This window comes from Gopherus evgoodei, chromosome 6, assembly GCF_007399415.2.
Source record: "Gopherus evgoodei ecotype Sinaloan lineage chromosome 6, rGopEvg1_v1.p, whole genome shotgun sequence".
NCBI lineage: Eukaryota > Metazoa > Chordata > Testudines > Testudinidae > Gopherus > Gopherus evgoodei.
Window position 1 is genome coordinate 93469800 of NC_044327.1, and position 18705 is coordinate 93488504.

At 42.8% G+C, this 18705-nt stretch overlaps 1 protein-coding gene across 1 annotated transcript; it reads left to right on the plus strand.

The window, feature by feature from the left end:
* The first annotated feature begins 2730 nt into the window (after window positions 1-2730).
* On the plus strand, window positions 2731-12426 carry CD180 (CD180 molecule). Its single transcript, XM_030567548.1, has 3 exons — window positions 2731-2981; window positions 7796-7962; window positions 8744-12426. The coding sequence occupies exons 1-3, from the start codon at window positions 2892-2894 to the stop codon at window positions 10473-10475; spliced, it is 1989 nt and encodes a 662-aa protein (XP_030423408.1). The 5' UTR covers window positions 2731-2891; the 3' UTR covers window positions 10476-12426.
* The last annotated feature ends 6279 nt before the right edge of the window (window positions 12427-18705 follow it).

The following is an 18705-nucleotide window of genomic DNA, read 5'->3' on the forward strand; positions in this document are numbered from 1 at the left end:
ATTTTGATTGGCAATGCTTCCTCAAATTCAGTTCTGCAATACCCAGCAATGCTGCGCAATGAAAGTGAAGCACTGTCACACCACTCTATAAAACAGCCAAAATTTCTCTCAGATAAAACCTTCTGCTAGATCTCTCTGTGCATTCAGGTCTGATAGATGTTATCTGGCTGGTTAGACTGTAAACTCCTTGGCAGCAACCATTCTGCACCTTGTACATGTTGTCTTGTACAGAGCGTCTTGTACAGGGCTGAGTATTGTTCCCTCCTAACAAACAAACAGCAGCAATCATTCAAATAATCTACCAACTCAGTCCCGTGCAGCTCAGATTGGAGATGATTTTTTCCATAGTCACAGATTTGTTTCTAAAGCCCAGAGGCTGAGATTTTTAAATGCTGTGTAGGGGGCTTAGATGCTCAATTCCCATAAAAATGTACTATGAATCAGGTATCTAAATCCCAGTTCAAAAATATCAGCCATACTGTACAAAGAGCCTCAACATACTGTAAATATATCCTATATCTAAGGCAACAGTCCTCTATAAACTCATGGTCTGGTGTCCCTGTTTGCAGATCACGGATATTCTGTCTACATCAAGTAATGATGGGTAACTAAAGCATCAGGTGCAAAGATGAATGTTCCTATAAAAGCCAGCAAGGAGGGAATAAGGCATTTGGAGAAGAATTAGAAGGTAATTCAATGTATAAACGCTCTCTTAATTGGCCAGAGTGCTGCTAAGTACAAACACATTGCTTTGGCTAGGGAATCCTGCTTGGCTAGATAGGTCACATGGCTACAGTATTATAATTTTAAAAATATATACATTATGGCTGATTTAACCTTATATGGCAGCATGACCTCCACAGCACCCTTTCTGGCCCAGAGTTCTGCCTTCATTGCCCCAAATTCATGACTGCCTCCTCTGCCCTTATTTTGGGGGTCAATCGAGAAGCGCACATTCTCCCCCCTTTGGGATAGCCTCATCACACAGCACCCTCCATGGCAAGACTCAACCCTGCAATGACTCTGCCACACACTCCTCCTTGGGACTTCCATGGTCTGCGGTGGTGAGTTGGCACTCTTGCCAGGTCCCTAACTAAAGGCTCACCCCTTCTAAGGTACCCAAAGTCCAAATTAAGTGCATAGGAACAGGGCCACCGAGAGCGGGTTTGGGCCCCAGTGAAAAAAATTTTTGGGCCCCCCAGCAGGGGTGGACCAGCTAAACAGGGCCAATGAAGCCAGGCCCCGAGCCCCATTCTGGACCGCCGGGCCCTGGTAATTTGTACTAGCTTCTGCCCCCCTCTCGTCAACCCTACATAGGAATACAAATTCTTCTGAGCTCAGTCCTTGAGAGACTCTTCACCTCTTCCTAGGCTCTGCAGAGCTTTTTCCCACGGCTTTCTCCCTAGATGTCTAGCTCCTGCCATACCACTGACCTTCAGATCTTCTCCCTGGGAGTCCATCTCCTAGCCTGATTCCTCCAGGCTGGGTCTGATCTTGTCCCTGGTCTATCCCTGGGCTGTCTGGCTGTGGTGTTGGTCTTCTCTCTGACCTGCTTCAGGAGTGTCCTTTGCCCCTGTTACAATTTACCTCAGGGCCAGTCCCAGGATACAAGTCACCTCCCCCAGCTCCTCCATGGTTCCTTTCCTAGGGAGACCAGAGACTCCAAAGCTACCTCTCTCAAGGGTTGGTTCCCCATCTGCCTTAGCATCTCCCTGGTAAGTTCTGCTCCTCCCCTCCTGAGCATGCCCTCTCCAGGTGTAAGCAATAGGCCCACTCCAGCTGTTCATTAAAACCTTTTCAGTCTCTAACTCCACTGTAAGGAATTTAAATAACAATGATCTGAATTTCAAAGGCGCTGCGCACCTGCAGCTCCCCATTGATTTCAGCGCTGAGTATGTGGCTGTGCTCAGCACTTCTGTAAATCAGGCCTCTCATAGTGAAGAGTTTAAATAGTGATTTAGAAGTCTAATTTTAGGCATCCAGGTTTCAATATTTTAGTTCATACTAGAGCAGATTTGAAAATCTGGGTAGGGGTTCTTGCAGAAAGTGTGAGGGAGATCAGGGGGTTGGCAGAAATTCAAATACCAAACAATTTCATCCTTTCATAGACTTCCCTGACCCTCATAACTGATACAGTGCCCTTTATCGGATATGGAAGACACACAAGATCTCTGGAAGGTTAAAATAAAAGAACCTCACTTGAGAAATTATTTATTGGTGAAAAACACAATCCTAAACCTCCTGATTCCTTTTTTTAGGATATTATTTCTGCTCTGATGCCTCCTTTACTTTGGTGTAACACCACTGACTTCAGTGCAGCTATTCCTGATTTATAGAATGGTCTTGTCGATAGCACACTGGACAAGGACATGGAAGATTTGGGTTCTGACAGTGCCTCTGGCCTGTTGTGCAGCCACAGGCAGTCACTCACACTCTGTGCCTCAGTTTTCTCCTTTGTAAAATGGGAATAAAGATACTGACCTTTGTAAAATGTTTTGAGCGCTGCTGATGCAAAGTACTCTATAAGAGCTAATTGTTATTATTTATACCCATATAAACAAGATCAGTATCAGTCATAGGTTTGTCCTGACTGGATCCCTCCATTTTCATTTTCTAGATAAGCTCTGGGCCCACAAGCCATCACTGCTGTATCAGTCATTTGAAGGACTATATTTAAAACAGGGAACTTCCCCTTTCAAGCTGTGATTGTGATTTCACCATGCTAAGCCTGAGAGGTTTATCAAACTTTTTTCTTTCTTTTTCTGCCTTTGCCATTTAATTAAATTTCTAGCAGGCTGTTTCAGTTTATTTTGGTTTTGCTGTCCTGTTTTGCTTCCATTAAGAGAAGATACCACAAGATCATCTGAGTTTAGAAGCCATCTAATTCCTTAATGGCTTGCAAGATATATTGGTTGATTTTGATGGGGCTTTTCTGTGTTAGCTGCGAAGAATATGAGCCTGTAGATACGATGTGCACTGAGGTGAGTGATAGTTATTTCTTTCTCTTGAGGCAAGGATGTTATATATATATGCAGAAAATCAATAATGAAGCTTTGGTGATTATTTGCGTGCTAACATCTGATCACTTTGAAGTGCAGGGAGATTTTTTTTTTTTTTGGCTGGTGTGGGGGGTGGGGTGGGGGGTGCCCGGAAGCCTCAGACTGGGAAAGTAAGGCAGGTCTTTTCAGACACACTCCATGATACTGCTCAGGCACTAATATGACCGTTTTATATGGGATTCTTCTGTATCTGCCAGAAACTGACAGTGTTTTATACATTTCATAATGCTGCAGGCATATTGAAATCTCACATGCATGACTACAGCAAGACATCAGAGCTAAAAAGAGAACAGGTTTTAAGGGGTTTCTTTCCTACCATTTGGGTCCAAGAATTTGTATACACTAGTACAAATAGGCAAGATGATGATTCTCTTTCATGTAGTGGGCAGTTGAGGCTGAGCAGATTTATGATTCCAAACCAAAACAATAATAAAAGGAAATACCAGGCACTCCTCAGTTCTTTTTGCCTGGTTTGGTTCGTTTTAAATTAAAAGGACAGGGGAAGGGGGTGGAGAGGAAAAATGAAGGCAAGATGCTTCTCAGGGTTCTTTTGGTTGCAGCGGGGAGGGGTGAGGCAGACGGGTTGGGAGGGGACAGAGGGAAGAGACTCATAGGATTTGCCCTCATATATTATGTGCCACAGAGGCCTATAATAGATTCTTTGCTTTATTGAAGTTGTATGACTCCCATAATCCTCCTAATTGTGCAAAACTGTACCGTGAGGGGAATTTCTTCCTCTGCTTCATCTGGAGACCAGTTTCTGCCCTGAAGCGTGAGGGCTGATCGCTCTTGTAATTTTATTTGAATGACATAATGCAGGCACGCTTCTCAGTTACATCAGCAGCTAAACCTCTCTTTTCTTTCTTAAATCTTACTCAGCCATTTGCCCCAACAACAAGCTATGGCAGCGAGGTCTACAGGTTAATTATAAAGTGCATAAAAGCAGTGTTTTTCTCTCATCAGTCTGGAATGTATTGGTTTTTCTTAGGTCTGTATTTGACATTTTCCTTAAGTGATCATTTAGGAACTTCTGAATTAGTACTTCTCTTCTTATTTAATCTGAGGATAGAGCACATGGGAGCTACGCATTTGCTGTCACTCTGCGGTTATTTTATGTACTTCTTTATTTCTCCCATTATTCATAACTCCTGTTTGTGCTTCTACCGTCCTTATTTGTATTACCTGCAAGATTTCTACAGAGTAATGAAAATTTTGAGTGACCTAGGAATAATTGGACCCACTACTTGTAAAGAAACGGAATTATTTTGTTACAAGTCAGTTTGCATCAATAGCTTTCTGTCATAGATCCTAGTGAGCATGGCCTGTCGGCCACCCACTAGGATTGCTCTGGGGGGAATACAAGCCTTTCTGCACTGGATCTCCTAGGGTGTTAAGCTTTTAATGCCTAGGAAATGTGGCAGAGAGGCCAAGGGAGGAACCAGTGCTGTAGCCTACCAAAGCTCAGGCTATTATCCTCTCTCAGAAATGGGGCTCCTCAGCCCACCTGTCCTAGACGCCCCCAGGACCAGACTCCTAAGATACCCCAGTTATTCAAACACACCCTTCTCCCAGAACTCCACCCCCGAAGATGCATAGCTTCGGATCCACAGCTTACCGCTCTCAGGGGCACGCGGTAGTTGTGCAGTGGTTACAGAGACACACTTTGTTCAGAGTTTTTTAAGGTCAGGCTTGACAAATCCCTGGCTGGTATGATTTAGTTGGGAATTGGTCCTGTTTGAGCAGGGAGTTGGACTAGATGACCTCCTGAGATCCCTTTCCAACCCTGATATTCTATGATTCTACCTTTATGCCCTTTTACACTTATGTAATGCACAGGAGAGTACAGATCATACAAAACAATAAGCACTGAATGCACGTCCCTGTCCAGTGGGGCTGGAACTAGGAGTGATGGGGGTGCAGCCACACCCCCTGGCTTGAAGGAGTAATATCAAACATCAATTATATGGTTTTCATCATCAGCACCACCACTCTAAAAATTGTTGCAGCACCCCTGTCCCTGCCTCAGTTTCCTCACTGCTCCAGGACCTTGTTTAGGCTGGGGTCCAAGGCCCTTCAGTTGTCCAGAGTCGCTGGGACCATATGGGCCCAGAAAAGCAGGCAAGGTCCCCTAGTCCCATGAGGCTGCCATATTGTGTATAACGTAGCTGTAGTCGACGTACCTTGGGCTGAGTTACCGCTGAGGAGAAACTCTCCTGTAGACTTACCTTACTCTTCTCGTTGCAGGTAGAGTACAGGGGTTGACTGGAGAGCGATCAACTGTTGATTTGGCAGGTCTTCACTAGATCTGATAAATCGACCGCCGGTGGATTGATCTCAGAACGTTGATCCAAACTGTAGTGTAGACATAGCCTTAGTTTCTCCTCAGCTTTGAGTTCTGTGCTGCACCTCTTAGAGACTTGTCCATTTGAGCTGGCCCAGATGTTTTGTCACCCATGGCAGAAAATGTGTATGCCACTCCCGATGCAGCTACATAAAAGGCACAAGCAAAACACACACATACACACACACACAAAAAAACCCCAACCGCCCAAAAAATGGGGATTTTTGGCACACTGAACATTGATGCCCTGAGTGATCACCCAGCCACCTCTGTTGCTCCCAGTTTCATAATCAAATGTAATGAAAAAAAGTGTTAGTTTAGTTCTCCATTTGCCAAAATGGTGCAATTCTCAGCGCCGCTGCATAGCAATACAATAGTCCATAGTTTATTAGAGGACACCATTAAAATTATTCACTAATGCAAGGTGAAGTTCACACACTCCTTGCATCACCCATTTATGGGATGATCAAAAAACAGTAATGGTTTATAAATGGAAGTGTGTAGATTATCAGCTACGAATAGACTGATACCTGCTCTTAAGTCTGGTTGGCTTCTCTTGGAGTCTGGGGTTGTTACATTAGCACAAGTTTCCAATGAGTATATTACTGTCTAGTAATAGAAATTCTCTATTAAAGAACAGAATAGGGTTGGTTCAAATATTTTTATACCCAAAATTTCAATGAAAAACTGGGAAAAAGTTAAAGTGTTCACAACTTTTTCTTTCTGTTTTGGACCAGCACTTGTACAGCTATATTCCTCCTTCAAAGCTTAGCTGTGTTTTCTGTAGCATGTTGAGAGTTATTCTGTTTAAGACTTTAGACAACGCCAGTTATATTTAATCTCACCATCTGAGAATCTGTAGAGTAGACTGGGAAATCTTCAAAGGATTTCTTCTCTCCTTGGAGCTAATTTCAGCAGTAAATAAGAGTCTTTGAGGAGACAACCTAGTATTTTTCTGAAGATTCCTTTAAGAATCAAGGCCCTGTTTTACTTAAAGGAAGGCTTGAAGTCCTCTGGTGAGTGGCTGCCTCTTCCCTGTGCTCTTGGGGGGAAGTGATAGCTCAATATTTTGAGCATTGGCCTGCTAAACCCAGGTTTGTGAGTTCAATCCTTGAGGGGGCCACATAGGGATCTGGGGCAAAATCTGTATTTGGTCTTGCTAGTGAAGGCAGGGGGCTGGACCTCTATGGCCTTTCAGGGTCCCTTCCAGCTCTATGAGATAGGTATATCTCCAAATATTATTATTCCATTGTTTCTGATTGGCAGCCATTCCTTAGGCATTGATTCCACTGCACTTGTGAATGTCAGCCTGTTTGCTTAGGTGGTGATCATGGGTTTGAAGCCTGAAATAAAGTTGGACTTTTCATGCATCTATTTTTCACACAGGACTGTGTGAGGACTGTGCGTGAGAGTGCATAACACCCTTGTGTTTTGATTGACAATATAGTCTCCTATGAAGTCAGAGGCAGATCTGGTATATTATAATCAATCCCCCTGTTTTAACTTTGGAGAGGTGAATATATTTTCATAAGAGACAGATTATTCCATTCCCCTTAGACTGAAAAGTCTTTTAAAAGAATTTAAAAGACTCAGTTTCTCAGATACTAATTTTTGTCCAGTTTCAGCTGAATGTGCAGAGCAATCCTTTGCTGTGAGTATAAACACAGCTCAGCTCCTTTTTATCTGAGCAGACATTTTCTGTTATAACACAGTATTTTCGCACTCTGAGCCAAGCTCTCTTTGCGAGATCTTCATAACTCCCTAGGACTTATTTTACAGCAAGTCTTGTTACAAGACCCACGGCTTATTTACTGGGGATTAATAATTCATACTGTCCTTGGTTAATGAAACACAGAAGGATGTGCACGCAATATTAGCATAAAGATTGAAGCCTGTGCTTTAAAAACTGCATTCCATGAAGTCCCAGGATTGCATATTTTAGGTTAATATTAAGATTTCAAAAAACACTCTCCTATGTTGTGATAGGCTCCTGTTCTGCTTTCCTGCTGCTGATCCACCCCACTCCCCCCTCCGTCCTTGCAGAATCCAGCAGCTTAGGGTTTTTTAATTGAACTTAGTTTCCTCACCATCAGGCATCTGGGTTTCTGTGGATTAATAGCTTTTTCTCCACTCACTTCACTGCTATCCAGGCGTTTAATCTTTAAGTGATGGGGGGTTGTTTGTTTTTAAATACAATTCTACATTAGGTTTTTGCATTGTTCTAATTCAAGGTTTTGGAATACAGTGGGATGTGATCAGGTATTGTAAGTGCTATAAGATATGTTTTGACTTATGTTTTTAATTGATTTATTTCTAAGGCAGCTGCTTGGTAGAATGTGCATGTCAGAGCTTCATGTTTACATTCACAGTATGCCTGTATATTTAATTTCCATAGATTATAGCCAACAAAAGCTATAGCTGTGAAGATTTAGGACTGAGAGAGATTCCTGAAAGACTTCCAACCACAACAGAAATCCTTGACTTCAGCTTTAATTTGCTTTCTTCCCTTCACAATTCAACCTTCAGCAAGCTAAAGAATCTGGTATACTTGGACTTAACAAGGTATTGGAAATCTTTGTCACTTCCACTGATCACACAAGTCATAACTTATTTTGAATCTGCCATTGCTTAGATGCCCTTATTTCAACCTTTTGCAATACTAATAAAGAACTGAAGGCTTCCATAGTATACCATGGCAACCATCTTCACAGTAGAACCTTCAGAGACCCTTGCAGACAACTGTTGCGTTGTCTTGCCAGTTAAGAATGCCTAGTTATTTGGAAATGGCTTTTTTCTGGGCTCTCTCCTGTTAAGGCCTGGAGTTATTGGACCATTTGCAGGAATGGGTGAAACCTTCACATCCTATTATTTATGTTAGCACCAACACATTTGCTGTAGGAAACATCTCACCTGCTTTTCCATGAAATGTGGGGAGAAGGAGATTCTAGCCTTGTAAGAAGTGCCCTTATTATAGGGATAAGATTTTGATTGTGTTGATTAGGGAAGGCAATGGGAAACTCCCCTTACTTAGCAGGTCTCTGTGTGACTTTCATAAACAATGTCACAGTCAGGACCTCTACACCCAATCAGCCCTAGACAGTTTTCACTTCCCATTATGGCCTCTTCTTATCTGAGTTTAAAACACAGGGGCTTCTGAATATCAGCTATATGCTGCCAGCAAAGAATAATAGCTTTTAAGTCAAAGAAGACCATAGTTCATTGGGCTTTCTTTGTATGTGAGATTGCATTTTGACTGTTGTTTTTAAATGACCATGTAATAGTGGGAAAATTTTATCAGATTGATTTATTAGTAATGTCATTGGTTTATTCTGTTCTTTTCAAGGTGTCAAATTAACTGGGTGTATGAAGGTGCCTTTCAAAGCAATGCTCATCTGAATATTATTGTCTTGACTGGAAATCTACTCATGTTTCTGGCTGACACAGCATTTGTTGGCCCGCAGTCTCTGAAGCATCTTGTCTTAACTCAGACAGGTCTAACCAACTTAGCATTTATTCCAATGCAGAATCTGGATAATTTAGAGACTTTTGACTTGGGCAGCAATCACATTTCCTCACTGCAGCTCCCTCCAAGCTTTCCCACCAGAAACCTCAAATACCTTGATTTTCAAATGAACAACATACAAAGAATAGCAGCAAAAGACATAGATATTCTGCTGCAGACAAAGAATTTAACTCTGATCTTGAAGGGCAATGATATTATGCACATTGAAGCTGGGGCGTTCCAGTACAACTTATTTTACAGCTTGGATTTTGGAGGTTGCATTGACATTTCTGTGGTTTTAGCAGGGATGCAGGATACCAGAACCCATACTCTTTGGTTGGGGACATTTGAGGATGCAGAAGATGGCATTCCCATAAACTCTACTATGCTACTGAACCTGTGCAATATCTCTGTGGTGGATATCAGTCTGCAAAAGCGGCATTTCCTTCATTTGACTGCTGCCACATTTCAGTGTTTGAACAAACTCCAAAGGCTGGATCTGACTCACACCTACATCAGCATGTTGCCTCCTGACATCAGTGGCATGAACATGTTGGAAGAATTAATTCTCAATAGGAATGCCTTTAAGCACATTTGCAACATTAGCTCCACCGCCTTCCCCTCCCTCACCCACCTCTATATCAGAGAAAATGCTGAGAATCTGGATTTAGGTTCTGGCTGTTTAGAAACACTGTCAAAGCTTCAACACTTGGATTTAAGCCACAGTTGCATAGAAAATTTAGACTGCTGCAGCAACCAGCTAAAAGGCCTGAGTGGATTACAGCACCTGAATCTGAGCTACAACAAGCAGCTTCAGCTCCAAGATTTGGCCTTTAAGGAAGGTGCTAACCTGGAGCTCCTGGATTTAGCTTTTACACGTCTTCACATCAATGCTTCCCAGGGTCCTTTCCGCAATCTGCATCTCTTGCATGTCCTGAATCTTTCTTACTCCTATATCGATACCAACATTCAGCACCTTTTACAGGGGCTGCAAAACCTTCTCCTGTTGAACCTTAGAGGGAATAAGTTTCAGTCAGGGACCATTCCGAATGAAAATCTCTTTCACCAGCTACCCAGTTTAGAGGTGTTAATTTTATCATTCTGTGATCTGACAGCTATACAAAACCAAGCATTTCACACCCTCAAGAAGCTAAAGCATGTTGACCTGAGCCACAACAAGCTTATTGCATTCAGCACAGATGCCTTTTCCAATCTCAAGAGCATCTACCTCAATTTTGCCAATAATAGGATCCATATTATACCACGTGACATGTTAACTAACTTATCCGGCAAGAGTATAATCAATTTAAGTTACAATCCACTGGAATGCACCTGCTCTAATATTGGTTTAATCACTTGGTACAAGCAGAATATGGATAAAATTGAAGACCCTGAAGGGACAGTGTGTTTTGAGCCCAAAGCTCTAGCAGGTGCTAAGCTGTCAACTGTAACACTCTCCTGTGGGACCAGTGTTGCAGGAATTGTTTGCACTGTGCTGGGTTTGATATTGCTTGTTGCTGTTATCTTGGTTTGGGTCATACGCTTTTTAAAGAGAAATTACCAACAACTCTAAGTGAAAGGTGGCTCCATAACAGTCATTTTTAAATAAAGGAAGAAAGGATAGTTACTAGACAGACTCTGAAGAAAAGGCAATTGCTCCTACTTGTTGCTTTGTTCCTGGGCAATACTCCTTTTAACCTTAGTATTGCACGCCCCATTCTCATTCTTAGCAACTGATTTAGGAAAAATTACTTTGAAAAAACAAACCCTGGCCAGATCCTATGAAGAACTTTAGCCACACAAGTAACACAGTAGGGTCCTGATCTATGACAAGGACTCCTAGGCTCTCTGATAATACAAATAATAATAATAATTAGTCCCACTGAAGTCTGCCACTAGTCCTCAAATACAAGCTAGCACTGGGGCCTCAGGCAGCTGGGAGTGAGCTAGGAGGAAAGGGGGGAGAAATGAAGTGGGAATATTGATTCCCCCAAATGAATGAGCTGCTCTGAAGTCAGAATTTAGATGCCAGTGCTATCTGAATGGCTGAGGCAACAGCACAGCTGGCCCTGCACACATGGTTGCTCTAAAAGAAAATTAGACTGGCCTCTTTCCTGGTCATTGTTCATTGAATCACTGGGTGTAGGTGAGATGCAGGACCTTATTTCTTGCCCTCAAAAGTGGGGGGCAAGGGTTCGTGGGAAATCAGGAGCAGCTTGTGGGGGGAAACTAGGGGGAAATCAAGGCAATCTGTGGAACTTTGCAGTCACTGGCCAGAAGGGAACCTCTTATCAGGGAATATCTAGGTACAATAGTTCCATGTCTTGTCTACTAGCCTGTCATCCATATCTCTTCCATATTAACCCATTCTTCTCCCTTGGTTCCTATCCACTTCCTTTCCCACCAGTAGCCCCTCACCTTTTCCTCAATAGCTCCTGTCACTCCCTTTCCACCTCTCCCATCACCATTTCCCCCCAGTAGTTCCTGGTATCCCCAGCCGCAGCTCAACCCCTCTGCTATGGCACTGACCTTGCTGCAGCCAGTTCCTCCTCTCTGCGGGGCCTGGAAAAGCAGGAGGAAAAGAGCAGACAGAGAGGCTGCAGGAACATGAGAGAGGGGGCCAGTGTGTGTTTCTCACAGGACCCTTATGCATTTTGCAGTATTGAACATGTGATGATTTAATGAGTAAATATTGTTTATTTTCTCCATATACTAATTGTGGAGCATTTGTAACAGCAGTTGTGACATTGACAATGCACCTTCAAAGCTGGGCTTGTACGGGGGAAAATAACTGAGCCAACAATGCAGCTGTGATTTGTGAAATGCAGTAATAATGACAGCCAAGCCAGGCATTTCCTGAAAGTTGATGGCCAGCTGTTTTCAATTCCTCTAACTGCCAGGAAGTGCCCAAAGCTGGAGGTCATTACTGTTCAAATGAGTCACTCTCCTCAGAGCAGAGAAGTCCTATGGATCCTTGTCTGTAATGCCCTTTACTGAGGGGCTAGAGAGGACTCAATCACTCACAGGTTAATTTCCCAGCCCAGAAGCAGCCCCATCCCACCTCCCGGCTCCTGCTTCCACTCCCCAGGCAAGCAGCACTCTTCCCTCTCCCTCTGAGGGGGGACCAGGGACAGCTAAACATGTTTCCTTGTGGCTCACCCGCCCACAACTTTCCTGCTTCTGGCATATTGCAGGTTCTCCCAATTCAACCTGCCTCTCATCTACTGGGTCATGGACTGAGGGAGGGGTCAGGAACATGCAGCAAAAAGATGGGTCATGTCAAGAGGTCAGATCAAGTGAAGAGGGAGGGAGATTCCTGTGTGGGGACCATTTCCACCCAAACCTCACCTTGCCATTCAAGCAGCCAGAAATTCTCCTTGCTCTCCAGGATCACTCCCCAGCTGAATGGTCACAGATATCACAGTTATATATCGCACTTACATACACCTCCACCTCAATATAACACTGTCCTCGGGAGCCAAAAATCTTACCATATTATAGGTGAAACCACATTATATTGAACTTGATTTGATCCACCGGAGTACGCAGCCCCGCCCGCTCCCCCAGAGCACTGCTTTACCACGTTATATCTGAATTCGTGTTATCGCGGGTGGCGTTATATCGTGTTAGAGGTGTCCTTTTGTCGAAGGAACTCAGAGCACTTTGCAAAGGTAGGTTAGTCACACCTCCCCTTGACGGATGCATGAACAGAGGCAGAGAGGTTAAGTAACTGGCCTCAGGCCACATAATGTGTCAGTGGAAGAGGTGGGGAAAGCACCCACATACCATGAAAGCCAGTTTTTCTTCTCAGTTTTGGTTTCAATGCTCTGTAGCGCACTATTGTAATGGCATGGGCAGTGGGATGGGATAGTTGCTCAAGCACCCAGGATCCAGAGCAGGATTGTATTCAGAACCTGTAGCCCCTCCCGCTTCCTGCACCATTGAGGCTACTCTGCTATTTTTAGTGCTCTAGCTTCATCAAAACTGATGCACATACATCTACCAAGCTGAAATTTACACTTCCAACTCAAGTGTAGATATGGCCATAGAAAGAATGGCCAACTAGCACACAAGAAAGGAAGACCTTAGAGAATACAAGATGATATTCAGTCCAGGATCATGAATGTGTATTTGCAACTCTTGATATATTAAAATATCCTCCAAATATAGTAGGCATTGTATCTATTTTTCAAATGTATTAGTAAATTTTCCACTTTTTGTACAAATTCTATTGGGTACCCAACTTTAAAATGTGCTTTCTCCATTGCAAAAAGATGCATGCAAGGTTAATAAATAAAAGGATTTTTTGGGGGCAGGGGAGGGACATGAATGGACCCAAATTGTGGTATGTAATCTATCATTTAAATCAGCTTCTGTAACCAGATGACTGGAGGAAAGCTAACGTGATGCCGATATTTTAAAAAGGCTCTACAGGTGATCCCAGCAATTACAGATGGGTAAGCCTAACTTCAGTACCAGGCAAACTGGCTGAAATTATAGTAAAGAACAGAATTATCAGACATATAGATTAACATGATTTGTTGGGGAAGAGTAAATATGGCTTTTGTAAAGAGAAATTACACCTCACCAATCTATTAGAATTTACGGGGTCAACAAACATGTGGACAAGGGTGACCCGGTGGATACAGTGTACTTGGACTTTCAGAAAGCCTTTGACAAGGTCTCTCACCAAAGGCTCTTAAGCAAAGCAAGCAGTCATGGTATAAGAGGGAATGTTCTCCCATGCATCAGGAGCTGGTTAAAAGACAGGAAACAACGGGTAGGAATAAATGGCCGGTTTTCAGAACGGAGAGAAGTAAATAGTGGTGTAGCCCAGGGGTCTGTGCTAGGCCCAGTCCTATTCAACATATTCATAAATGATCTGGAAAAAGGGGTAAAACAGTGAGATGGCAACACTTGCAGACAATACAAAATTACTCAAGGTAGTTAAATCCAAAGCTGATTGTGAAGTGTTACAAAGGGAGCTCACAAAACTAGGTGACTGGGCAACAAAATGGCAGATGAAATTCAGTGTTGATAAATGCAAAGTAATGAAAATTAGAAAACAGAATCCCAACTATACATATAAAATGATGGGGACCAAATTAACTGTTACCACTAAAGAAAGTGATCTTGGAGTCATTGTAGATAGTTCTGCGAAAATATCCACTCAATGTGAAGCAGCAGTCAAAAAAGCTAATAGGATGTTAGGAATCATTAGGAAAGGGATAATATGACAGAAAATATCATAATGCTTCTATAAAAATCCAGGGGATGGCTCACTCGATGACTGCCTGTTCTGTTCATTCTCTCTGAAGCACTTGACATTGGCACTGTTGGAAGACAGGATACTGGGCTAGTTGGACCATTGGTCTGACCCAGCATGGCCGTTATGTTCAAACACACCCTGCTCCTGACAGACTTGGACATGAAAATCTGCAAACACTCTGGGTCTCCCTTATTTTCTGAAAAAATCTTTGGTTCTTGCTAAACATCTCTTTGATCCATTTTGCAACTCCTCTGTTGTCACATAAATATGCCTTGCAACTGGCCTAGCTGGTCAGCACCACCCTGTTAACAGGGAGCATGAACTACTCTGGCTTCAAAACAAGGCCTGAAAGTGCAATCACATGCTCCACAGAGACTAAACTAAACAGAACATTAAAATGCCAGACCGGCCCAAGGGCCTGAAAGCAGAATCCTCACAGGGATGCAGCTACAGAAATTCTCATTTAAAAAGGCAGATAATATTTTATGATGGCAGAGGATTATATTTCTCTTGATTTAAAAAGGGAAGATGGTTGTATTCTTATTCACATGATTATTGCCTTTTCATGGGGTTGGCTTTTATGGATCATTAATCTCTGAAAACATATAGTGAGAGTTTAATTAGCAAATGAATATATAAATGCATCATGATGTTGAGAGGTCAGACTAAGCCTTGGGAAGATTTATAATTGATTTAAATTGCAAATAGGGAGTGGCTGGGCTAACGTACCCCTAAAGCCATATCACCACTTCAGTATTCTTCTACCTTAGTATTTGAACGTTCACATCTTAGGCCAGATGCTTGATGGGTGGGGACAGAGTGTTGTTGGCAGCCTTTGTCTCAGCTGCGCTGGTAAATGCCAACTATTTCCCTTTGAAGAAGCACGGAAAAGGAAACTAAAGGTTGTAAGCAAAATGAGATGAGATGCCTAGTAGGTTCATGTGCATTCGGATACCCTGAATGCTCATGGAGCTGACGGCTATTTTGTAGTGGAGCTGGGGTCTGTACTTCTGGTGTATGGCCTTTTCTAGCGAGCTCTGCAAAGTTTAGAAAAGGACTTAGCATTACTTAATTGTACTGAATTAGGGAGTTTCTGCTTTACTTTATCACAGGTTACTAAATCCAAACAGCAATAGTTAGGAGTTAATATTTATGCTTGGGCCGAAGCCTGACAAGTACTAGGTGTATCTATTAGTCTGTCCTTTGTGGCAAGAATGCAAGTTTTTGCACCAGTGCTTCCATAACAATTCAATCCTGATGTAAAGAGCCAATCCCCTCTAAGGCTGTGCGTCGTTCTCTTTCCACAGAAATGTATACACACTGTATGGAGAAAAGGCTCTCAGTTGTGATGAACGGAATGTTGCATTTACTCAATGATGCATGGGAGCTGAGTGCTCTTTGAACACTTTACACAGGGGACTTCCAGTTCAACTTCAGCTATTATCCCAGAGGCTTTTCCTTGAAAGTTCCCCCTATAAAGTCTAAGTTAGTTAATGCATTGAAGATCACCACTGTGTTAGAAAGTTCCCACTCAATTCGTGAGATGTACAAGATAGAAATATTATCAATGTTTTCTCTGCTTTCTCCTTTGTAGTAGGTACCAAGCTTGGTTAGTGTCAGTCTACAAAATGGAGATTCTTGTAGCCCTTTAAAATGTCTGCACTTCATACACACAGATTGACCTACAAATTCCCTCACATATTATACAATCCCCAACCTATATAACTTAGGTCAAAAGTTATCTGATGGCATCCCTATTTTAAACAAGAAAGTCACGTTGAAAATTGCATGTCTGCTGTCAATTCCACAGCTGTGTATAGCACTACATATCTTGGTTATGATAACACAGCATGTCCACACATGAATGTGAATTGTTTTCATATATTACAAGTTGTTGCTGTCACAGGCAAGCTATCAGATGTAAAAATGTGTTATTGTGACCCAGCGAACTGGCCCTGTAGTGCATATGGTATTTGAATAAACAGAAACAGCAGAACAGGCAGCCTCCATCAAAACGATGCTTGCATGTAGAGTCATCTAAGACAGGAAAAACATCTTGGAACAAACCATGTCTTTGCAAAGCCCTCTTTAAGCAAAGAAACTCATCAGCATACGATTGAGCATTTGAGTGGTGCTCAAAAAATTATTTGCAGTGTAGTTGGAACCAAGACCTGAGGAATTGCTCTGTGTAAGTTTGAAAGCTTGTCTCTTTACCAACAGAAACTGGTCCAGTAAAAGATATTACCTCACCCACCTTATTTGAAAAATAACTTCTCAATTGACCAGACAAAAATTAGTCAAATAATGTCAAAAATGGTCCAATATTGTAAAGCGCTGGTTTATTAGAACAGTAAGAGTAAGACTTTATGGTCGCCACTAGGCTTAGCCTGAGATAGATATTTGTGGCTAATTACAACAAACATTTAACTGAGTACTTTTAACTCACAATAATGGAAACACAATTAAATGAAGTGCTAGAAAAATGAAAGATGCATGATGCAATTGAAAAGGGAGGCCGCCACCTACAGCAGGGCATTCTTGCTGGAATATTTAACTGTGGCCAAATAGTAGGTGGCATGATTTGACTGGCTTGTCAAGCCTATATCAGCATATCTTTGAGAACAGTGCAAAGCAAGCTACATAAAACCCAGAAACTGCTGAACTTTCACTAGCTGATTCAAGGCACATCTTCCAAAAGAGAATTGGTTCAATACAGTGAGCTCTGCAATTATTTATTTGTATTCCCATAGTGCCTAGGAGCCCCAGTCATGGACCAGGACTCCACTGTGCTAGGCGCTGCATAAACACATAGCACAATGATGGTCCCTGTCCCAAAGACCTTAGAATCTCCATGTAAGACACGAGTTACCCGTTACAAATAGGGGAGTATAAGGAAGATGACAACAATACTGGCCAGCATGACAGGCAGTGGTCTTAGCATACCAGCAGCCTAATTGTTATTAAATTTTTTTGAGGTCATCATGGCAAAGGTGAATTTTAAGGAGGGATCTGGAAGAGGATAATCAGAAAACATTGTGGATGTTCATGGGGGTGCAGCAGGGGAGAAACATGAAGGTGCCTGCTTGAAAATTTAACAAGTGGGCAATGGAAGCTGGCATCAATATTTTGATAGTGAATGAGTGATAAGGTATGGTGGGGATAGACTCAGAAGGGCCTTGAAATTGAAGAGAAGTATCTTATGTTTCATGCTCTAATAAATGCACAATCTGAAGGCACAGCTTCACAATAGTGTAAGGGGAAAATTGTACCTAAAAGAATCTGTCCAGTTGTGTAACACTGTAAAACACCCAAAATCTTGTATGGCTTTACTTTCCAGCATTCTAAGTTTCCATTTGTTTAGCATGGATTTTTCTAAAGGAGCTGCAAATAAACATGCATCTTGAATAATTTGTTCTCTACAATAGCGTGCTACAAAAGTGATTGACAAACAGTGGAGTTAAAAGTGAGCAGTGTTACAGCATGTGAAAACATTGTGCCAAAGTTTCCTAAACATCTCTGCTGACATACCTCAGTTGTCACCTGCAGCTCAGCAAGTACCAACAACTCACCCCTGCCCAGGACCCAAAACTGTAGCATCAGCACTCTTATTCCAGTATGCATCACCGTGCCTTCTGCAACACCGTCTCACCTTGAAAAAGGAAAAGACGGTTACTCACTTTTGTAACTGTTGTTCTTCGAGATGTGTTGCTCATATCCATTCCAATTAGGTGAGCGCGCCGCATGCATGTTCGTCGGAAGATTTTTACCTAGCAACACTCGGTGGGTTGGCTGGGTCGCCCCCTGGAGTGGCACCTTTATGGCGCCGGATACATACCCCTGCCGACCCAACGGCCCTTCAGTTCCTTCTTGCCGGTTACTCCGACAGAGGGGAAGGAGGGTGGGTTTGGAATGGATATGAGCAACACATCTCGAAGAACAACAGTTACAAAGGTGAGTAACCGGCTTTTCTTCTTCGAGTGCTTGCTCATATCGATTCTAGTTAGGTGATTCCCAAGCCTTACCTAAGCGGTGGGGTCAGAGTGAGATGTGGCAGAATGCAAAACTGCTGAGCCAAAGGCTGCCTCTTCTCTGGACTGTTGAACCAAGGCGTAATGTGAGGCAAAGGTGTGAATCAATGACCAGGTAGCTGCCCGACATACTTCCTGGATGGGAACATGGGCCAGGAAGGCAGCAGATGAAGCTTGAGCCCGAGTAGAATGGGCGGTGAGGTGGCTAGCTGGAACGTGAGTCAAATCATAGCATGTACGGATGCAGGATGTTACCCAAGATGAAATTCATTGGGATGAGACCGGTAGGCCTTTCATTTGGTCTGCCACAGCTACAAAGAGCTGAGGTGACCTTCGGAAGGGTTTTGTTCTCTCGATATAAAAGGCGAGAGCCCTGCGAATGTCTGGGGTGTGCAGCTGTTGTTCCCGAAGCGATGGGTGCGGCTTTGGGAAAAAGACTGGGAGGAAGATGTCTTGATTGACATGAAAGGTGGACACCACCTTAGGGAGGAAGGAGGGGTGTGGTC